The sequence below is a fragment of the Otolemur garnettii genome, unplaced genomic scaffold (genome assembly GCF_000181295.1).
Source record: "Otolemur garnettii isolate 467f Iridium unplaced genomic scaffold, OtoGar3 scaffold00101, whole genome shotgun sequence".
NCBI lineage: Eukaryota > Metazoa > Chordata > Mammalia > Primates > Galagidae > Otolemur > Otolemur garnettii.
Genome location: NW_003852496.1, coordinates 396727 through 419301, shown reverse-complemented (window position 1 = coordinate 419301; position 22575 = coordinate 396727). Strand labels below are relative to the sequence as shown.

The 22575-nt window shown below is 47.9% G+C and overlaps 1 protein-coding gene across 1 annotated transcript in view; it reads right to left on the bottom strand.

Annotated features, from left to right (window-relative positions):
• CFAP100 (cilia and flagella associated protein 100) overlaps positions 1-22575 on the bottom strand; it is a 32599-nt gene that overhangs the window by 5622 nt on the left and 4402 nt on the right. Inside the window, exons 2-11 of the mRNA XM_023516963.1 lie at positions 17621-17721; positions 15455-15632; positions 13465-13532; positions 13225-13388; positions 12895-12975; positions 12289-12497; positions 11952-11993; positions 11807-11872; positions 8548-8621; positions 8067-8218 (exon numbers count right to left, since the gene is read on the bottom strand). Coding sequence (XP_023372731.1) covers positions 8067-8218; positions 8548-8621; positions 11807-11872; positions 11952-11993; positions 12289-12497; positions 12895-12975; positions 13225-13388; positions 13465-13532; positions 15455-15611 — 1013 coding nt within the window. The 5' untranslated portion in view covers positions 15612-15632; positions 17621-17721. The remainder of the gene's footprint in view (positions 1-8066; positions 8219-8547; positions 8622-11806; positions 11873-11951; positions 11994-12288; positions 12498-12894; positions 12976-13224; positions 13389-13464; positions 13533-15454; positions 15633-17620; positions 17722-22575) is intronic.

The following is a 22575-nucleotide window of genomic DNA, read 5'->3' as shown; positions in this document are numbered from 1 at the left end:
GAAAGCTGGGAACAAAGAATAGGGGCAGGGCTCACAGCCTCCAGTGTGCAGATTCCCACAGCAGGCCCACCACCATGGACCCTAGCAGCAGGCACTGCCCACAGATCTCCCTAGCTATCTCAAGCAGAATCTCTGGCTGAGCTGACTAGTGAAGGTCTTTTCCTGCTGAAACCAGTCTGTAAAGACTGGAAAAGGTATGTACTTCTTCAAATGCACAGACATCCATGCACAGTCACAAGGATCATGAAGAATCAGGGAAACATGACACCACAAAAGGAACATAAAGAAACTCTAATAGCTAGCCATAAAGAAATAGAGATACATGAACTGCCTGGCAAGGAATTCAAAATAACTCTCTTATAGAAGCTCAGTGAATTATAAGAAAATATAGATAAATAACAACAAAATCAGGAAAACAAAGCAGGAACAAAGTAACAACTTCAATAAAGAAATATAAACCAGAAAAAAAAAAATCCTAGACCTGAAGAATGCAAAATTGAAAAATTCAATAGAAAGCTTTAACAGCAGGCTCAGTGCCTGTGCCTCAAGTGGCTAAGGCGCCAGCCGTGTACACCTAAGGTGGCGGGTTCAAATCCAGCCTGGCCCGCCAAATAACAATGACAGCTACAACCCAAAAATAGCCAGGCGTTGTGGCAGGCGCCTGTGGTCCCAGCTACTTGGGAGGCTGAGGCAGGAGACTCACTTGAGCCCAGGAGTTGGAGGTTGCTGTGAGCTGTGATGCCACAGTGCTCTACCCAGGGGGGAGAGCGTGAGGCTCTGTCTCAAAAAAAAAAAAAAAAAAAGCTTTAACAGCAGACTAGATCAAGCATAAGAAAGATTCAATAAACTCAAAGACAAGTCATATGAAATTAGAGTAACAAAAGAGGGAAAAAATGAAAAAGAAGAAAGCCTGTTGGACTTAGGAATACCATCAAGTGAAACAATGTATACATTATGAAGGTTTAAGAAGAAGAGAGAAAGGGCAGAAAAACTAATTTTTTTTTTTTTTTTGAGACACAGTCTCACTCTTATTAACCAGGTTAGAGTGCCATGGCATCAGCCTAACTCACAGCAACCTCAAACTCTTGGGTTCAGGTGATCTTCCTGCCTCAGCCACCTGAGTAGCTGGGACTATAGGTGCTCACCATAGTGCCCTGCTAATTTTTCCATTTTTAGTAGAGATATGGTCTCGTTCTTGCTCAGGCTGGTTTCAACTCCTGAGCTCAAGCAATCCGTCCACGTTGGCCTTCCAGAGTTCTAGGATTATAGACATAACTCACTGCACTCAGTCATAAGAAAGCTTAGTCTTTAATTTTAATTTTTATTGATATATAATAGTCATACATATTTTCAAAATATATATGATTTAATATATTCATATAATTTTCAAGGATCAAATCAGTGTAACTGGGATATCCATCAACATTTGAATTATTCTCTTCTAGATATTTTGAAATACATAGATTATTATAAACTTCGGTCACCCTGCTAATCAAAGACTAGGTCTTAATTTCTTCTATATAGAAGATATATGTGTGTGTGTATATATATACACCCCCAATAATCAAGGTAGCTTATTTAAAGAAATAATGAATGAAAAATTCCAAAGTCTGAGGAGGAAAATGGACATCCATGTTTGTGAAACCTAAAGATTGCCAAATAGGTAGAATTTAAGAGGTCTGTGATTGTTGAGATAAAGAATTTTGAAAAGATTAAGAGAAAAGCAACTCATCACATACAAAGACATTTTCATAAGACAATCAGATTTCTCAGCAGAAATATTGCAGGCCAGGAAAAAATGGGATGATACAGTCAAAATACTAAAAGAAAAAACAAAAAATATGGCTGAGAAGACTATACCCAGCAAAACTACCCTTTAAAAATAAAGAAGAGATAAAGAATTCTCCAGATAAACAAAACCTCAAGGAATTCTTCACCCACTAGGCCTGCCTTACAAGAAGTGCTAAGGGAGTTCTATACAATGAAACAAAAAGTTGCTAAATATTAACACAAAAGCATATGAAAGTATAAATCTCGGTTCAGCTCCTGTAGCTCAGTGAGTAGGGCGCCAGCCGCATACACCAAGGCTGGCAGGTTCAAGCCCAGCCCGAGCCTGCTAAGCGACAGTGACAACTGCAACCAAAAAATAGCGGGGCATTGTACCAGGCACCTGTAGTCCCAGCACTTGGGAGGCTGAGGCAAGAGAATCACGTAAGCCCAAGAGTTTGAGGTTGCTGTGAGCTGTGACACCACAGCACTCTACCCAGGGCGACATAGTGAGACTCTGTCTCAAAACAAACAAACAAAAAAAAGTCGAAATCTCAGCAGTAAAGGTAAACATATAGACAAAGACAGAATATTGTAATACTGTAATGGTGGTACACAAATCACTTTTAACCCCAGAATAAAATTTAAAAGACAAAGGTATTAAGAATAACTGTATGATCCAACTAAGAAGCTTCTGCACTGCCAAGAACACAGTAAGTAAAGCAAGTAGACAGAATGGGAGAGGATATTTGCAGGTTATATTTCTGACAAAGGTCTGATAACCAGAATCCACAGAGAACTCAAACTTATTAATAAGAAAAGAACAAGTGATCCCATTTCATTATGGGCAAGAGACTTGAACAGAAGCTTCTCTGAAGAAGACAGGCGCATGGCCTATAGACACATGAAAAAATGCTCATCATCTTTAATCATCAGAGAAATGCAAATCAAAACCACTTTGAGATATCATCTAACTCCAGTACGAGTAGCCCGCATCACAAAATCCCAAAACTACAGATGTCGGCATGGATGTGGATAAAAGGGAACACTTCTGCACTGCTGGTGGAAATGGAAGCTAATACGTTCCTTTTGGAAAGAAGTTTGGAGAACACTCAGGGATCTAAAAATAGACCTACCGTTTGATCCTGCAATTTCTCTACTAGGTGTACATCCAAAAGACCAAAAATCACTTTGCAACAAAGATATTTGCACCAGATTATTCATTGCAGCTCAATTCATAATAGCCAAGTCATAGAAGAAGCCCAAGTGCCCATTGACCCATGAATGGATTAATATATTGTGGTATGTGTACACCATAGAATACTATGCAGCCTTAAAAAAGATGGAGACTTTACCTCTTTTATGTTTACATGGATGGAGCTGGAACATATTCTCCTTAGTAAAGTATTTCAAGAATGGAAGAAAAAATATCCAATGTACTCAGTACTTTTATGAAACCAATTTATATTTACTCACACTTTCCTATGAAAGATCAATCACAACTATAGCCTAGGATGAAGGAGAGAAGTGGAGGGGGATGGGAGGGGAGGGGGGAGATTTGATAGAAGGAGGGCAAGCAGTGGGACCACACCTAGGAGCATATTGCAAGGGTACAAGTCAAATCTATCAAGTATAGAATATAAATGTCTTAACACAATAATCAAGTAAATGAGGCGAAAGCTATATTATTTAGTTTGATGTAAGCACTCCAAATTGTATAAAAAAATCAACATGTTGTACCCCACATATGCATAAATGTATTCATGATCTATGTGTATATGACTTAATAAAAGGAAAACAAAAAGAATAACTATAATCTCAAACAGTCGTTAGTGGTTATAATATTAAAAAGTCAAATAGGGACTTGGCACCTGTAGCTCAGCAGCTAGGGCGCCAGCCACATATACCAGAGCTGGCAGGTTTGAATCCAGCCCCGGCCTGCCCAACAATGACAACTACAAAAAAAAAGAAAAAAAAAAGCCAGGCATTGTGGTGGGTGCCTGTAGTCCCAGCTATTTGGGAGGCTGAGGCAAGAGAATTGCTTAAGCACAAGAGTTTGAGGTTGCTGTGAGCTGTGAGCTGTGACACCACAGCACTTTACCCAGAGTGACAGCTTGAGACTCTGTCTCAAAATAAATAAATAAATAAATAAAAATTAAAAAATTAAAAATCAAATATGAAATTAGTAGCATAAAGTAGGGGTGAGTAAATGTAATATCTGTATGTGATTGATGTTGTTATCAGCTTGTAATAAACTTGTAACTGTAAGATGCTCAATGCAAGTCTTATGATAACTATTAAAAACACAGTAGATAGATAAAAGATAAAAAAAGAATCAAAGCATATCACTGCAATAAGTTATCAAACCAAAAAGATAGCAGGGGAGAAGTAGAGGAACAAGAGAACTAAAAGGCAGAAAATAGTCAACAAAATGGCAACAGTAAGTCCTTAACTATCAATTTATTTTAAATGTAAATGGATCAAAGTCCTCAATCAAAAGATGCAGAGTGCCTAGACAGATTTCAGACCCAACTATAAATGGTCTACAAGAGACTCACGTTAGATTCAAGAAAATACATAGGTCAAAAGGTTTAAATAAAATCAGAAATTAAAGAAGTGACATCAAAATTGATGCCACAGAAATAAAAATGATCACAAGAAACTACTGGACAACTGAAAATAGATGAATTCTTAGAAACATTCAAACTGTTGTGCCAAGATTGAATCAAGAAGATATAAAAATATAAACAGGTCAAACAAATACAGAGATTGAAGTAGTAATCAAAAAACACCCAATGAAGAAAAGCCCAGGACTACATGGCTTCATAGGGAACTTCCACCAAACATTTAAAGAATTAGCACCAATCCTTCTTAACTTCTTCCAAAAAATAGAAGAGGAGGAGTTGGTGTGATGGCTCACACATGTAATCCCAGAACTTTGGGAGACCAAGTTGGAAACAACATGGAGGCCAGGAGTTCAAGTCTAGTCTGGGCAACACAATGAAACTCTGTCCCTACAAAAAATAAAATTAAAAAAAAAAATAGCTGGGTGTAGTGGTGCAAATCTGTAGTCTCAGCGACTTGAGAGGCCCAGGAAGATTTTTGCCCCACTGTTTTACCTTTGCTCCTTTGTCAAAGATCAATTGATTATATTTATGTGGGCCAATTACTAGGCTCTCTATTCTGTACCATTAATCTATTTGACTTTCTTTCACCAAGTTAATTGCTATCTTTCTTATTATAATTTTAGTAATATAATGAGGTTGGTAGTGTCAATCCTCTAATTTTCTTGTTCTTCAGTGCTGTGTTGGCTATTCTGGATCTCTTGCTTCTCTCCATATAAACTTTTGAAATAAGTTTTTGTCAACACTCACAAAATAATTTATTGGATTCTAATTAGATTATATTGAATCTACAAACAGAACTGGGAAGAACTGACCTCTTGACAAAATCGAGTCTTCCTATCCATGATCATGGATTATGTTTCCATTAATTTAGTTATTATCTGACTTCATCAGAATTTTGCAGTTTTCCTCATCTAGATTTTGTACGTATTTAGTTAGATACCTAACTACTTCGTTTTTTTGAGTGCTAATGTAAATGGTACTGTGTTTTTAATTCCAAATTCCACTTGTTCATTGCTAGCATATGGCAAAGCAATTGACTTTTGTTATCTTAAAATTATATCCTGCAAATTTGCTAAAATAGCTTATTAGTTCTAGAAGTTTTTTGTTGTTTTTGGATTATCTATACAGATAATCATGTCACCTACAAATAAAGACAGTTTTATTTCTTCCATCCCAATCTGTATACATTTTATTTCCCTTTTTCCTTATTGCATTTGTTAGGACTTCCAGTACAGTGTTGAAAAGGACTGGTTGGAAGAGACATCCTTGCTGTGTTTCTGATCTCAGTGGAAATCTTCTAGATTTTCCACGATTAAGTATGATGTTAGCTGTAGTTTTATTTTATGTATTTATTTATTTCTTTGTTTGTTTTGGTCAATGTTATCTATCAAATTGAAGAAATTCACTTGTAGGCCCAGTGTGTTAAGTTTTTATATGAATGGGTGTTGGATTTTGTTAAATACCTTTTCTTTATAAGCATCGTGTGACTTTTCTTCTTTAGCTTGTTGATATGATGGATTACATTTATTAATTTTCAGATACTGAACCAGCCTTGCATACCTGGGACAAATCCCACTTGGTTATGGCAGATAGTTCTTTTTACACCTTGTTGGATTCAATTTGCTAATATTTTGAAAAGGATTTTTGCATTAGTGTGGATGAGAGATACTGTTCTGGATTTTTCCTTTCTTGTAGTATCTTTTTCTGCTTTCAGTATTAGGGTCTTGCTGGCCTAGTAAAATGAGCGAGGAAGTGTTCCCTCTGCTTATCTTCTGAAAGAGATTGTACATTATTGGTATAATGTCTTTCTTGAAAATTTTGTAGAATTCACCAGTGGACGCTTCTAGGCCTAAGGGCTTTTTCCCTTTTGGAAAGTTATTAGTTACTGATTCAATATCTGTAACAGATATAGGCCTATTAGGATTACTATCTATTTTATATATATATATATATATATTTTTTTTTTTTTTTTGAGACAGAGCCTCAAGCTGTCCCCCTGGGCAGAGTGCCGTGGCATTACAGCTCACAGCAACCTCCAACTCCTGGGCTCAAGCGAGTCTCCTGCCTCCGCCTCCCAAGTAGCTGGGACCACAGGCGCCCGCCACAACGCCCGGCTATTTTTTGGTTGCAGCCGTCATTGTTGTTTGGCGGGTCCGGGCTGGGGATTCGAACCCGCCACCTTAGGTGTACGTGGCTGGCGCCTTAGCCGGTTGAGCTATAGGCGCTGAGCCTATTTTATATTTTTAAGAAATTATATTTTTTTTCTGAGAAAGGGTATTTGAATTCATGGAAATTAAATGAATCAGTAGGCTGTGACATCCCTAGAAGCAAAGTGTTGGAGCTCTCAGGGATGGCTCAGCAGGCAAAGATCAGCTGCTGATGTCACCCCGTCACCCCGGCATTCTCCTAGGAGATATGTGTGTACCTGCACTTGTTGGTGAGGGGCCTGTCTTCTTGCCAGATTCTCTGGGAATCTGAGAGGCTTCCTGGCTCTCCCAGATTATCTCTCTGTGTCTCTGACACCTTCAAGCTTTCCAGGGAAAACAATTTTGCCAGAGTGCTGATGGTTTCAAATCCATTTCAAATCATTCTGGAGACTCCCAGCCACGTTGGATCAACAGGACGTGGTACTAAGGAGCATGGCTTCCCCATAGGACACCGAAGGCTCAGCTGACTCCCACCTTCGTACTTGTTACCTCTGCCCCAACCCTCAGGAAGATTCTGGACCACATGACATTTTCTCCTGGAAGCCTTTCCTGTCCTTTCCCATCTGCTGTCACCCTCCATTTCTGCCCTTTTCACAAATTGTTTGATTTATTTCCCTCTAGCACATGTCACTAGCTGCAAGTCAAATCTGTGAACCTGTTTGTGCGTCTGCTGCCACCAACTACTAGCTCCTTCCAGGGCTGAGGCCCAGGCCTGACCCAGAAGAAAAGCTCAGTCAGTGCTGAGGAGTGAACAGATAATTCCCGGCTCTAGCCAGGCCTCACCTCACTGTCCTCTAGCCAGTGGTTCTCAATCTTCCTAATGCCGCGACCGTTTAATACAGTTCTTCATGCCGTGAGGAATAATTTTATGGTTGGGGGCCACCACAACGTAAGGAACTGTATTAAAGGGCCGCGGCACTAGGAAGGTTGAGAACCACTGCTCTAATAGTGCCTTCCCACGCCCCGCCCCTGACCTCCTGGGCCGAGGCAGTGGGTACCTGTGCAGAGAGACTGGGATGGCTGGTGCCTACCCAGCAGGAGGGGCCATTTACAGCCTCAGATGGGCTCCAGGTGAGAGCTGGGCAGCTGCCTGCCTTCTCCTCTGCCCCTTTGGCCTGAACCGGAGGGTTGGGATTCCCCAGGGTCTTCCCAGGGCCCCGGCCATTATGCTGGCTGGACAAGCCCAGCCGCCTCCCTCCTCCAAACTACCTTCCCTTCCTCCAGGCCCCTTCCCCAGAGCCCCACCCCCACCCCCATAGGACAAGTGTGACCGCACAACTCACCACGCCCAGGTCCTCCAGCGCACAGGCCGCCCACGTTCCTAGCCCCACCCTTGCTGCTGCCCTAGGGAACGTGGGGAGGAGTCCTCGGAGGGCTGCGCTAAGGGTGCGGCCCTGCGGCCCCACCCAGTCCACCGGGACACGCCTCCACCCTCCACCCGGGCTGGCCCCCGCTTGGGACCTACATGCGGATCTTGGTGTTTTTCAAGCTGCGGCCCAGGTCTTCCAAGGTCTCCTCCATCTCCTGCGTGTTCTGGATCAGTGACAGGTTCTGCTCTTCTAGCTCCGTGAAGACGTCCAGGAGCTGCTGGGGCTCCGTGAAGTAGAGCTCCAGCTCCTGCAACCGAGCCCAGTCGGCGGGGCAGGCGGGAGCCGTACTCGGCCAGGGGCTGGGGGAGCTGGCAGTGCAGAGCCGAGCAAGTAGGGAGAGGGAAGGGCTGGGGGAAAGGGGAGGGGAGAGGGAGGACAGAGGAGGAGAAGGGAAGTGGGGGGCGGGGCGAAAAAGAAGAAGGGAAGGGGAGGAGGCGGGAAGAAGAGGGCCGGGGCAGAGGAGGAGGAGAGGTAGGGCAGAGGGGGGCTGGTTGGTGCGCGGGTGGGGACCATATGGGGCTTGGAGGCAAGGGAGGGGTCGGCTGTCGCAGCCCAGCCTTAAATCGGACCACTGACCTCCCCGTCGCTGTCGCTGTCCTCCTGCTGGGGAACGGGAGAGTTCGACCTGCGAAGAGACCGCCGCATCAGTGCTTAGGGACCGGCCTGGGCAGGCGGCAGCGGGGAGGGGCACAGAGGCGGCTCTGGCGAGTCTCTCCCCCACCCGTCTGGTCAGTCCTTTCTCTTGCCCACACGTTGCCCAGAGGGTGGCCCAAGCCTCCTCACGGCCCCCAGCTCTTGCACTGAAACCAGGTGGTAGTTTCAACATCCAGTAGGCTTATCTCACTCCAGCTGGCATAAAGCTTGGCTTCATGGCACCTGCCCACAGCTGTCCTGTCCCGCACCAGAGGTCACTCTGCTCCTGTCCTATCAGCACCTTTTGGCTCTTGTTCTCCAGGGGCTGACTCTACCTCACCACTCCCTTTGCCTTTGTGACTGCCCTCCCAATTCCTTTTTTGAGCGCTACTTTCCCCAGCTAGAGTCAGTCTTGATGGCCTCTCACAACTGTCAAAGACAGGAGGCCATTTCCAGCTGACCATAAGCACCTTAAACTCTTGAGCTCAACTAATCCTCATGCCTTGATGGCCCCTCACAACTGTCAAAGACAAGAGGCCATTTCCAGCTGACCCTAAACACCTGATAGGGCAAGGCCTTTCCTAGGCCTAACCACAGGGGTACAAAGAAAGCTTTGTGGGCTTTGCACACTCAATGTGGGGCCTTGGGAGGCCACACTGGATGGGGACTTCAGCTCCACCAATTTCGAAAACATTCATTTAGGCCCCTTCCAGCCTGCCCAGGATCTGCAGCTTCTGCTGGCTAAGGAGCAGGTGCCCCAGGGACCTGGGCTGGGGCCTTGGAGATGCCAGGCCCTGACGCCCCTTAAGTGGAGAGGCATAAGTACAAGCCCTGTGGGAGCTCCTGGGGGGACCCAGGAGGGCTTCCCAGAGGAGGGGGTGTGATGACAACTGAGGCACTCACCGGGTCTGTGCCTCACACTGACACCCTTTATAAATGAGGAATGCATAGCTCAGAGAGCCAGCGACCTCACCTGCAGGGCACTGCCAGTCCATAAGATGCTTTCCTAAGAATCTATGCTCCAGATGGACATAGCCTGGGCCAGGGTGCCTGGCCTGACGTTGCGGGATGGGCCCTTCCTGTCCTCCTGGCTGAGCATTTGGTGCAGCTCACAACCTGCCAAACCTTACTCAGCCGTGGTCAGCATGGCTAACAGGTAGAGGGGCCAGGACAGTTTGAGCCCAGACCTCTTGTCTCAGTAGCTCTCCCAGACAAGGGGCCTGCCTGGCTGGGTGCTCCAGGACTGAGGGCCAGCACTGCCTATCCTAGAAACTCTGTTCAACACTGAACTGAAGTGATATCCCTGACAGGGCAGCACAGGGATCAGTGTTAACAAGCAGTGTGTGCCTGGCCCTGCACCAGTGCCTGATGGGGGCTGGTCTCTTCCACAAGGCTCCAGGATGGAAGATGAGCTTGGACCCTGGAGAAGTTGGGTCCTTTTCCAACAGGAGAAGTATCAGTTTGGGACATGGGAGGTTGAGGGTAAAGACACCCATATAGCTGTGGAGCTTAAGAGCAAGCGAGGACCAGTCACAGGAGGGCCTCTAGCAGTTCTACAGAAGGGAAGATGGAGGATGGCGGGATGAGTGGCAGATACAGGCCTGCAAATGAGAGTGAGGTGCCACCAGGCAGAGAGAGGACAGAGTGACCCCTTTAGCCCCAGAGGCCTACTTCCCCTATCCCCCTCCCTCCCTCATTCAAGGTGATAAAGCTTCCACAAAAAAACACAGGAGAGCATTTCAGTGACTTTGAGGTTCCCAAAGATTTCTTAAGCAGAACACAAAACACACCAACTATAAAAGAAAAGATTAGCAAACTGGACTTCATTAAAATTAAGAATTCCTATTCTTATATAGGTGTGGTGGCTCACACCTGTAATCCCAGCACTCTGAGAGGCTTAGGTGGGTGGATTTCCTGACCTCAGGAGTTGGAGACCAGCCTGAGTAAGAGTGAGACCCCGTTGCTAAAAATAGCCGGGCGTTGTGTCAGGTGCCTATAGTCTTAGCTACTCAGGAGGCTGAGGGATGAGGATCGGTTGAGTCCAAGAGTTTGAGGTTGCTGTGAGCTATGACACCGCAGCACTCAACCCGAGGCCCACTGAGTGAGACTTTGTCTTTTTTTTTTTTTTTTTGAGACAGAGCCTCGAGCTGTCCCCCTGGGTAGAGTGCCGTGGCATTACAGCTCACAGCATCCTCCAACTCCTGGGCTCAAGCAAGTCTCCTGCCTCCGCCTCCCAAGTAGCTGGGACCACAGGCGCCCGCCACAACGCCCGGCTATTTTTTGGTTGCAGCCGTCATTGTTGTTTGGCGGGTCCGGGCTGGGGATTCGAACCCGCCACCTTAGGTGTACGTGGCTGGCGCCTTAGCCGGTTGAGCTATAGGCGCTGAGCCAAGACTCTGTCTTAAAAAAAAAATTCCTACTCTCTAAAAGACAATATTAAAGGCATAATAAGGCAAGGCACAGACTAGAAGATATTTGCACTACACTCACACAAAGGGCTAGTACCCAGAAAGAACTATACAAAGAACTAATAGGAAACCATAAGAAAAGGGTCAATAATCCAATAAAAATCAGATACTTCACAAAGGAGACTATCCAAATGGCCAATAAAGATGAAGTATGTTCCTATTTGTCATCAGGAAAATGCCATTAGAACCATACAAGACACTTCCCCCCTGTAGCACTTACACATGTCTTTGACTTTTTTGTATCTTGATGCTTTGACAGGGGGTGTGGTACTGGGGGGGTGCTGACCCTGGAGGGACTACCCTTCCTGGGGGCTAGACTCACCATGGAACACAGATGCTGGCTACTCCCATGACAGCCCATCCCCAGCTGCCTCCTCTATCCCTTTATTGGACACTCATCCGCAAGACCACTACACCCTGCCCTGATCCTCCCAGAGCCAGGACCAGACAACTGGGGGCAGCTCTGGACCCCAGAGACCTGAAGATGCGCAAACTAATGAACTATTTCAGCCTGCTTAACCCACCTGCTTTCCCTCTCTTGGAAACCACAGTGGAGGCTCCTGCCCATAGCCTGTCCCCTCTGCCTCCTCACCCACCTGCTGTCTCTCCTTAATATTTCTGCCTCATCATGTCTAGTGCCATCAGGGAGTGCTCCCTTCCAGGGCCTCATCCCTTCTAAGACCCCCCAAGGCAGGCCACTCACCCTCTCCTGCTGCTTGACTGGGAATTGATACTGAACAAGTCCGATCCCAGCTGTATCCCCTGTAGAGACTTTGAGGACCTCTTTTTGCCCTGGTTTTCTGGAAGAAGCAGGGGAGTATTTTCCAGGCACCCTAGTCTGGGGTGTGGGCCACCCTCCAAACTGGAGCAGTCACATACCTCTGGCCCCTGTGTGGGATATCTTGCCCTTAATCCCTGGTCCTACAGGAAGCAAAGGAAGGGTCCCAGATGACCTGAGGGGAACCAACCTTCAGGTGACACTGCTTGGGCTCCCCAGGACTCATCCAGTTGCCGCACCCCCAGGCCCAGGAGGAGAGAGGTGCTAGCAGCCCCTGAGGGTGAGGCTGGCCCTCTCCCCTAAGCAAATGCAGCCCCCCGACCCCCACAGAGCCCAGCAGGAGCTGTGAAGGTGTGAAGAAGCCACTTGTGGGCTAGAAGCCTGCATAGCCCCTGTGAGCTGGACTTGGGGTCTTGGTGGGCCACTGGCAGCGCTCACCGTGGGATCCTGCATCCTCTTTTCTGCTACTTTTGTCCTCAAGGAGGACAACACTGTTCTCTTTGGGGACCTCCACGACCCCCTTGGCCTTTTTGAGAGCCATGTATTTCTTCTCCTGTTGTTCAAGCCATTCCTTGGGTGACAACTTGTATAAGAAATCCTTATAGATCTTGTAATGGTGCAGAGTATCTTCAAATTTGGAGATCTCACTGTCCAGGGAGGGAAAGGTAGCAGTCAAGCCCTCCCCATGCCTGGTGGGCTCCTTGTTCTCCTGAACAGGCCGAGTGTGGGATAAAGGCACTACTTTGCAGGGACCAGAGTTGCAGCCCTTAGTGGTTCTCAAACTCCTCTCTGCCTTAGAGACTCTGCCTCTCTTGCAGTCTGGAGCCCAGAAGCCTCCAAGCCAAGCAGGCCTCCTCCCAGGGGTGTGGCCTTGGGAAAGTCTTGAATCTCTCTTGGCCTCAGTCTCCCAGTCCATGGGCAACAGCCTTCTGGGAGCTTGAAGTCCCAGAGAGGTATGCATGGTGCTAGGCTCTCTTTGGCTATGAGCTAACTCTGAGGGACAGGAACCAGGCCAGCCAAGGGCCAGCGCCCCTCTGACCCTACCTTTTGATATTCATGATCTGAGCGGTGAGGTCCTGGATCTCAATGATCTTCTCCACCTTGGCTTTGGTCTCCTTTTCAGCCCTGAAAGGGGTGGGGTTGGGGCAGTGGCTGGTCTGGACTGTTCAGGGGGAGCAAGCACAGCCCTCAGGCCCTGAGCTAGGTGAGACTGGGGCAGGTTTAGAGCTCCCTGTCAGGGTTTCTGCTGTCCCTCAACCCCTTGGGCTTGTGGTAGTCCCTGATCCTTCCAGGGAAGTCACAGAGGGTGGGCCAGGGTGTACACAGGCCCTGGGGACACTGGTGAGAGGCGAGCCGCCCTGGGCATGGGCTCACATCCGCAAGGCCTGCACAGAGCTGCGATCGTTCTCCCTGAGGAACTCATCGAACAAGACGGCATCCTTCTCCAGGGCCTTCTCTGCCTGCTCCAGCCTGGCCTCCTCCCTCTCTGTCAGTATCTCCAGCTGCTGCATCTCACTCCGCTTCACCTCCAGGGCATACTAGGGACCACCAGAGTGGGAGTCACTGGCCCTGCCAGCTCAGCAGGCACCCTCACACAGGAGGTGCTGGGCCTACCTGTAGGAGGAATAGCTGGCGCTGGCGTTTCAGGAAGCTGCCCATGTCCTCAGGCAACACCTTCTTTTCTGCAAGGAGAGGAGGCAGGTGAGTGGGAGGGAGAGGCCCAGGCCCAGCCCAGGACAGGGAGGGACTCTGTGAATCTGCAGAGGGGTCCTCCCAGGCTCTTGAGTGGTAATTACAGGACCCTGGAGGTAGTGCTGGTCCTCTGTCTCCACATTCTCTGTGCTGGAGTCACGCCAGGGGGAAGTGCTTGCTCTGTCTGACCTGGGCCTCTCTTGCTGTCACACCCTTCTCACTTGTAATGAGGCTCTGGAAATTCCAGCTGGTTTTCATGACAAGAGGGAGGCTCACCGCCTAGGCCTGGGCAGAGCACTGCCATCTCTACCGGGGTTGCTCAGCCCCACGCAGGGCCCAGTGTGGCAGCAGTGCAGTCCCCAATGCCAGGGTTTAAACAGGTGAGAGGAACCTGAGGTGGGCGTTGGGACAACCTTTAGGAGCTCAATCAGAGGGGTAGCAAGCTTGGGGCCAAGGGCCACGGGATGCTCTCCCTACCTCCCTAGCGAGGAACTTCATGGGTGCTTCCTGACTATGGAGCACTCAAATCCATGGGGCTTTCTGGCCTTGTCCCTCAAATCCTTTCCTTTCCAGAAAAGCCCTGGTGGGGTTGGTGCTTGAAGAATCCAGGTGCCTGGCACAGAGCCTGGCTTGGCCTCCCCAGAAGTCCTTGGGGATATCTCTGCCCCTCACAGAGGCCCAGCTCCTGATGGGGAGTCCAGGTCCCCAGGACAAGTCTCAGGCACAAGCCTGCTGGGCCTGCCTCTCCGGCCACCTGCCACTTCCCCATGTCTTGGGAATGGAAGATAGGCGTGGCAACAAAAAGTTGCCAAGCTGCCCCATGGTGCTGGGCTTGGCACACAAAGTGCATCAGCCAGTGCAGGTGGCAGAGGTGGAGGCTGAGGCCCTTTCATGTTCTACATTCACACTTAGTGCACCTGTGATCCCACAGCATCCCAGGATTCTCCCTACAGCTTCTTTCTGACTGTTATATTTATGATCTGGGGTGGCAGAATATTAATATATACTCAGGACTTAAGATTTCCTACTGAGTGATAAAGATAGCAGTTTGTACACTCACACTGCTCTTTCTTACTGTGTTCAGTGCATTAACACATCTAGTCCCACATCCATCGAGTTGGTACTGTTATCAGCCAAAAGATACTGGGTACTGAGTATTGAGGTGCCAAGCGTTAGGGCAACTCAGCTATGACCACAAAGCCATTAAATGCTGGAGCATGATCAGAACTGGGAAACCTAGCTGCAGATCCATGCTCTTTATCACAAAGTTAAATTGCCAATGTTTGTACATTGTACGGCCTGTATCCACTGTGTCTGTCAGTGATCAGAGCACCTGCAACACAGTGTCCCACCTTAGGGTCTTCCCTTCTCAGGGTACACAGCAAGGCCTCTGAGAGTGCCTGAAATCTCAGGCAGCACTGTACCCTATATACACTGTTTTTTCCTGTACATATGAACAGGAAAACCGAACCTATGATAGAGTTTAACTTGAGAATCAGGTAGGCTAAATTAACAACACCAATAAAATATAACAATATGCTGTAATAAAAGCTAGGTGAATGTGGTCTCTCTCTCCCTCTCTCCTTCTCTCCTTCTCTCCAGGTATCTCAAATACACTCACCTACTTTCACCTTGGGTAATTGAAACCAAGGAAAGCAGAGCCACCAACAAGGGGTATGAATGTACTGTGACTGGAAAGCTCTTAGATTTTCCTTGGTGACCATGGGAAGTTAAAGGTCACACAGGAAAGGCCACCCTTTCCCAAGCACTTGACAAGCACTTCTGATCTGTGCCAGGTGAATGGTATGGGGGTGGCAAGCGCTGAAGAAAACAGGGAGCTTCCCACATCTGTGGGTTTGGGGTATGACCACCCAAGGCCCCACCCATGTTGGCAGCTGTGGCAGTGCGGCACCTTTGGTCCAGGCGAGCTTCCAGGCATTGGCATCCCGCACGGCGTGCAGCTGCTGGTCCTGGTCCTTAACCTCTTCCACCTGCTGCAGCTCCTGCTGCAGGCTGGTGTGCTTGGCCCACCCCTTGGAGGAGTAGGTCGTCTTCTCGTGTGCATGCATCCTCTTCTTCTGCTCACGCTCCTGGGGGCATCAGGCCAGGTGGGTGCATGCTCCGCTCCTGCCCAGCCTACCCACCAGTCACCTGGTGATGCCTGTGCAGTGGGCTGCTCCTGGGGGACAGCCCCTGAGCAAGGCAGCCTGGGCTGGGCTTGGGACAGGACTCTCAGGGAAGCCATTGGCCTCTAGGAGCACCAGGCAGGCCCCAGGCCAAGTGCAGGATGCCCAGTCAGACGGGCTTCTGGACACAGCGTCGGACAGACCAAAAAGATGATTTATCATTTTATCTGAATTTCAACTTTAACTGAGTGAATGTATTTTGACAAACAGGTTCAGGGAAACTAGAACCTTCTTGAAACCCAGAGTTGGATGGAGCTCTGCTGTCTGTGTAGGCTGGTCTGAAGGTCACTGCTGGCCTGCCAGCCATACCTTTCCTCCACCTCCTGTGCTTGCATCAGGCCCCAGGCCTCCCTTGGGAGGACAGCCCAGGTTGGCATGAGGGAGGGGTATGGCCTCCCCTCCTCTGGGGCAGAGGGGCCTACACCATACACCTCCCCCACTGCTGTCCAGGTTCTGAAGACTCGGAGGGCCCTGCCAGCCCTGCACCTTCCTACCCCTCTGTATGGGCCCTGAGTGGATATCTCTGTATTTGGGCTCTCTGGCATCACTTCTGGTTCCTCCTGGGACCTTCCAGGCACAACATACATCTGAGATCTAAGAACCCTCCCTAAGGCAGCAAACGCTGCTCAAGGCAGGCATGTCCAGCCTGGAGCCACAAATGTGTACTTCCTATTGTAACAGGGGTAAGGAAATGTCACCTGCCAAATCTCAGTGGCAGGTCTGACTTTACAAGACACCGGGCAGCTGCTTGGGGTCAGCGGAGGTGGGGGGCACTGTGCTGGGATGGGGGAGGGCATGAGGTTCAGGATAGAGTCTTAGAGGAAGGTAGAGGCAGCCAGGAGTTAGGGCCGGGCTTGGGGAGAGGAAAGACTCATTCTCTTCTCATTGGAGAAGAAAGAGTAGGGTCTCTAAGGAGAGGGTCTGTGAGAGGTCTGCTGGTATGTTTGTAGCAATTTTCTACCACCAGGCTCTGCAAAGAGTGGGTTTCTCAGTCTGGCTTTGGGCGAAGGCACTTCCCTGGGCCAAGTGGGTCGCAGTGTCCCAGGAGGGCTGGGAAAGGAGGGTTTGGGGCCTACATCAGAGTCTCTGATTTGGATCCTGGAGTGGGGTTGGAGAAAATGCATTTCCATCCATGCCCAGCTGATGCCATGTGACTGGCCTGGACTGCCCTATAGAATCTCAGAATGCTGAGCCCCAAGTCAAGGTGGCACAGAGGCAGTTGGTGGGCTCCAGATGGGGACTGTAAAGGCTGGCTATGGCTGCACACCCATGAGTGGGAGTGAACACATGAATATGCTTGCTCAGGCCGGCTGGCTGGGGGGGTGGGCTATCCTCCCCTCTGGGCATGCAGGGTGGGAAAGCTAGAGGGACAGGCTAGGGCGTAGACAAGGCAGAGGCAAGGAGTCCGGGCTGGCCCTGGGCCTGCTGAGTAGCGTGTGTGTGCCCTGTGTGCCACTCTGTGTGTCTGACTCCAGGATTCTGACAAGAGGAGGCCACCTAGGGCAGGAGCAGGAAGGGTGGTTCTTTGGGGTGGGTAGAGAGGGCCTAGGAGGCCTGAGATAGGCCTTGAAAACCAAGGTATGTGTAGGGAAGGGGTGGCATTTTGTGCAAGGGCAGTGGAAGTGGTGGTGTGATGGCTGAGGCTGTAGCCGAGCCATCCTGAGGAGTTTAACTGCCCAAGGACCAGGCACAGTGGTGAGGGACTGGGCAGGATGGGAAAGGTGTGGCATCTGAGAGCAAGGTGGGGTTTCCAGCTGATCTTATAGGAAGGGGTGAGCCATTGTCTATTCTGTAGTGAGTGAGCTGAGGATAGTGCCTCTTCTGCAAAGGGACATGTGACAGCTGAGAGAGGGAAGCTGTGTGCAGGGCCAGGCTCTGTCCTGGGTACTCACTTGAATAGCCCTGTTCCGCTCCTGGTCTCTGAGCAAGAAGAAATCCTCGACCCCAGACAGGTGGAAAGGATTAAGTTCAAGGTCAGGAGTGATCTCAGGCTCTGGAAGGGAGATACCTCGTTGGAGAGAGGGGCCAGCTCTGCCAAGCAGTGGTCTGTGCCATGGCTCCGGGTGGACTCCCGGCCCAGCAGGTGACCTCATGAGCAAAGTGACAACACTTTCCTGGATCCAGCCATGCCTAAAGTCCAGCCTTAGACCTTCCAGCCCTTTTTTTGTTTGTTTGTGTTTTTTGAGACAGTCTCACTTTGTCTCCCTCAGTAGAGTGCTGTGACATCATAGCTCACAGCAACCTCAAACTCTTGGGCTCAAGCGATTCTCTTATCTCAGCCTGCCAAGTAGCTGGGACTACAGGAGCCCACTACAATGCCCAGCTATTTTTAGAGACAAGGTCTTGCTCTGGCTCAGACCGGTCTCGAACTGGTGAACACAGGCAATCTACCAGCCTCAGCCTCCCAAGTGCTGGGATTACAAGGGTAAGCCACCATGCCTGGCGACCTTCCAGCTCTGTAGAGCTGTTTTATGGGATTTGAGTTGGGCTTCTGTTTCTGGCATCTGTAAGAGACGTCATGAACAAAGTCCTTCCTGTCCTCTTCACTTAATGTCTCATGAAACCACACTCAGTGATGAGGGAAGCCAGACCTACTGTTTGTATGTGATGAACTGGTGGCCTGGATCTGTGACACTGAGCTCAGACACTTGTCATGCCTGTTGTTGTGAACAGTGGACAGACACTCTTGGTGAGCTTGCATTTATTTTTTCAGGAGTCTCCAAGTCTCCTGGGGAGGCCTAAGGACAAAGTGCCTGAGGCCAGCGAGGCTGGTAGGAATCTGGGAGGGACCAGAGGCTGGGAGGGGCTTGTGCAGTTTTCTTTACAGGGCAGACTCTTGTCCTGCTCCTTACCTACATAAAGGTCTTATACGTGCTGACTTTGAGATTGCAGAACTGGCCCAAGGGCCTCTCTGTGACCTCAGGAGGCCAGGAAGTCAGGTGGAGGGTGAACTGAGCACGCGGCTCACCCCACCACCACACCACCCCCACGCCCAGAAATGTCATAAAAAGAATTTTAAAATCCAGTATAGACCTGGAGAGCAAGAAGGGTGAATCTGAGGCAGCAGAGGTTGTTAGGGAGCTCAGGTGGGAGAAGGTAAGTGGGTGTTGCCTACCATAGAAGTTGGGCGGGGGCAGCAGAGACACAGATGTGAACAGAGCAGCAAGGCCCCCTCACTTCCTTGCTGGCACTAGCTTGCTCTCCTTACTCCCGGACAGCCCAGGGAGGAGGCAGATGCCCTGATTTCAGAGTCCTGGGAACTGATGCTTGGGGCCAGGGGCCAGGGAAGTAAGAGTCTTTATGACCCCAAACTGGCCTCAAGCACACATGGGCTGCCCGTCCCTTGTCTCCGTCACAAAACCAAGCTGGAACCTATCATGGGCCAGACCAGATACTTTTTATGATTTAATTTTCATAACTACTCTAGGAGGTAGGAATTACTGGAGCCCCCATTTTACCAGCATGGAAATCAAGAAATAAAGCAGTAAGAAATTCTCCTAAGGTTCCCTAACTATAAGTAGATTAGGGGAGACAGCCTTCAGAAAACAGAAATTGGGCAGGGTATGGTGGCTCACATCAATAATCCAAAATGTTGGGAAGCTGAAGCAGAAGGATCACTTGAACCAAGGAGCTTGAAACCAGCCCAATCAACATAGTGAGATCCCATCTTTCCAAAAAGAAAACAGAAGTTGCATTTGCAGTGAAGTGGCTAAGGAATGGTTAATATTGATATGATGATTATCAATGTGCTAAGGTCAAGATGAAGCCACAAGCACAAATGGAGAAAATCACCCCCTAAATGCAAAGGTAGTCAAACATTTATAAGCAGTCAATGTAGTATGGCCACTAACAGAATGAGAGGGAAAAGTACATGATCATTCCAACAGATGCAATAAAAATATTTGATAAAATTCAAAGTTTAAGCTTGGCACTTATAGCTCAGCAGCTAGGGCACCAGCCACATACATCGGAGGTGGCAGGTTTGAATCTAACCCAGGCCTACCAAACAACAATGACAACTACAACCAAAAAGTAGCCAGGCGTTGTGGTGGGTGCCTGGGGAGAATAGCAAGAAAATAGCTTAAGCCCAAGAGCTGGAGGTTGCTGTGAGCTGTGATGCCTCAGCACTCTGCAGAGGGCAACATAGTGAGACTGTCTCAAAAAAAAAAAAATTCAAAGTTTAATTTTGAATAAAACTCTTAGCAACCTAGGAATGCAAAAGAACCTTCCAATCTGATAAAAAAAATTATTGTGATTGACTGAGTACTGGCCCCCAAGACACCCTAACCCCCAGACTGGTGACTATGTCACTTTGTAAGGTGAAGGGACCCTTGCAGATGTGATAAGCTAAGGATCCTAAGAGAGGGAGACTGTCATTGGCAAATCCAGAAGGGTCCTTGTAGGAGGGAGAGGAGGATCAGAAGCCACAAGAGCTGTGAGGACAGAGCAGGGGCTGGAGTGATGTGACACAACTGGGAGCATGCTGCACTGCTGGCTTCAAGGTGCAAGAGGCTGGAGAGGCCCAGGAGACAGGTCCAGCGCTGACCACACCTTGCCTGCAGTCAGACCTCTGACTCACAGAAGTGTACAGTGACATATCTGTGTGGTTTTAAGCCATTGACTTTGTGGTATTTTGTTATGGCAGCAATAGGGAATGAATGCAGGTGTCTACAAGAACCCTGCAGGAGAGTGCTGGCCATCCCCCAAGGAACAGGTCAGGAGCAAGGGAAGGCTTTCCTGCTCTGAATGGGCAAAGAAAGGAACAAAAGAGATTAGGAGCACAAAGGAGGGCATAATATTGTCATTCAAAGTAACATGTAGAAATCCTCAAAGAATCTACAAATGAAATGGTTACAATGGGGTAAATAGAGGTGATCTGTAGATCTTTCTGAGAAATTAAAACAAAACTTGATATGGTAAAAAGACATCTTTATGACCTTGGGGGTCAGCAAAGAGTTTTAAAACAAGACACAAAAAGCAATAACTATAAGGAAATGACTGAACTGCGTAACACTGAACTACATTAAAATTAGGAACCTTTCACTTAAAAGGCACTGCTCAGAAAGTGAAAGGCAGTCCAAGGAGTGGGAGAAGGTACTTGCCATGCTTAGAACTGGCAAGAAGAGTTTCCAGAAATCATTAAAATAAAAAGCCTGACAGAAAAGTGGGCAGAAGACAGCAGCAGGCAATTCCTCGCAGAGTCATCAGATGGTGACTTGGAAAGGTAGCCACCCTCCATGGTCACAGGGACTATGAGATGCTGACATGAGTGGGAGACTAAGCAATATTAAAGAACTATGTTGGAGAGGGGCAACTAGAACTCTCATACCTGTTAGTGGGATCTAATCTCTCTGGAAAACTGTTCATTTATTCACTAAAGTGAAACACACAGCCTGCAATTCCACTCCTGTGTGTACAACCAGGAGAAATGAGTGCTATACCCCCAAAATGACATGTACAAGGCTTCTCACAGCAGTAATATTTCCAATAGCTAAAAATTGGAAACAATGCAAATGTTCATTATCTATAGAAAGAATAAATAAATGGTCAGCACATGCACACAATAGAACATACAGTACAGAAGGGCCGCTGGCCAGGGGCAACAAGGTGGAGGCCTCTCAAGACAGAATGTGGAAAGTAGCCAGAACTAACAGAGCAGAGGGCATACAGCTCCATCTGTGGGAGTTTCTAGAAAACACCCAGGGTTTCAGGAGCCATAACAGAGGAACAACTGTCTTCTGGGAGATGGAAATGGTCTAGACCAGAGGTGTCCAGCCTTTCAGTTTCTTTGGGCCGCATTGGAAGAAGAGTTGTCTTGGGCCACACATTAAATACACAAACACTAACAAAAACTGATGAGCAAAAAAAAAAAGTCTGTGCATCATTTTTGTGATATCTGCCATCACAGATAAGCAAAACCGTCCTCACATAATAATCCCAATTAGGCAGCAGCTGGTTCAGAGAGTCTTTTAAAATTGTTGAGCAGGTCCCAAGTTTGTGATTACTAATATATAAAATGTACATATCTAAATAATAAAATGTCTTTCTTGATATTTTTTATTGTTAAAAGAAAAGTGGGCAACATAAAACTAGTGGGATATTTGACATTGTATTTGAGAAACTAATGCATCAATATCTGGTTTTGGTGGAAGTGGTCGGAATTCTCAGTGAGTTCTCATGGTGCTCAGCAGGTATTTTGGTTTGAAGTTTACTTTTAATGTGCTTCATTCTTGCAATAGTTGCTTGCAAGTGTAGGTGCTGTCAAAAAGCAATGACATGAATAAGGCAAGATGGTGAAGCAAGGGATATTTGTCTCTGGGAAGACAGGACCGATAACAGTCCAGTAAAGAGACATGATCCACTTTTTCTCTAAATTGGATGTCAGATTTCAGCTTTGTGCATTCCATGTGAAAATTAGCAGGTGACGTACTTATGTCAACTGAAAATGGAGTTGCAAATGCACCAACATATTATTTTCCTGGAAATCTTAAAGTCTATTTTCAAATACTTGTATCAAATTGAAAAGCCAGGCTGCGTATTTTTCACTATTCCCGAGACTGTGTTTAGCTGATAAGTTGAAATGCTTAAAATTGTCTGCCTTAGACTCAGCACCTATAGCATAGTGGTTATGGCACTGGCCACATGCACCAAGGCTGGCGGGTTCGAACCCAGCCCAGGCAGCTAAACAACAATGATGACAACTGCAACAAAAAATAGCTGGGTCAGCTTGGCACCTGTGGCTCAAGCGGCTAAGGTGCCAGCCACATACAACTAAGGTGGCGGGTTCGAATCCCCAGCCTGGGCCCGCCAAACAACAATGATGGCTGCAACCAAAAAAATGGCCAGG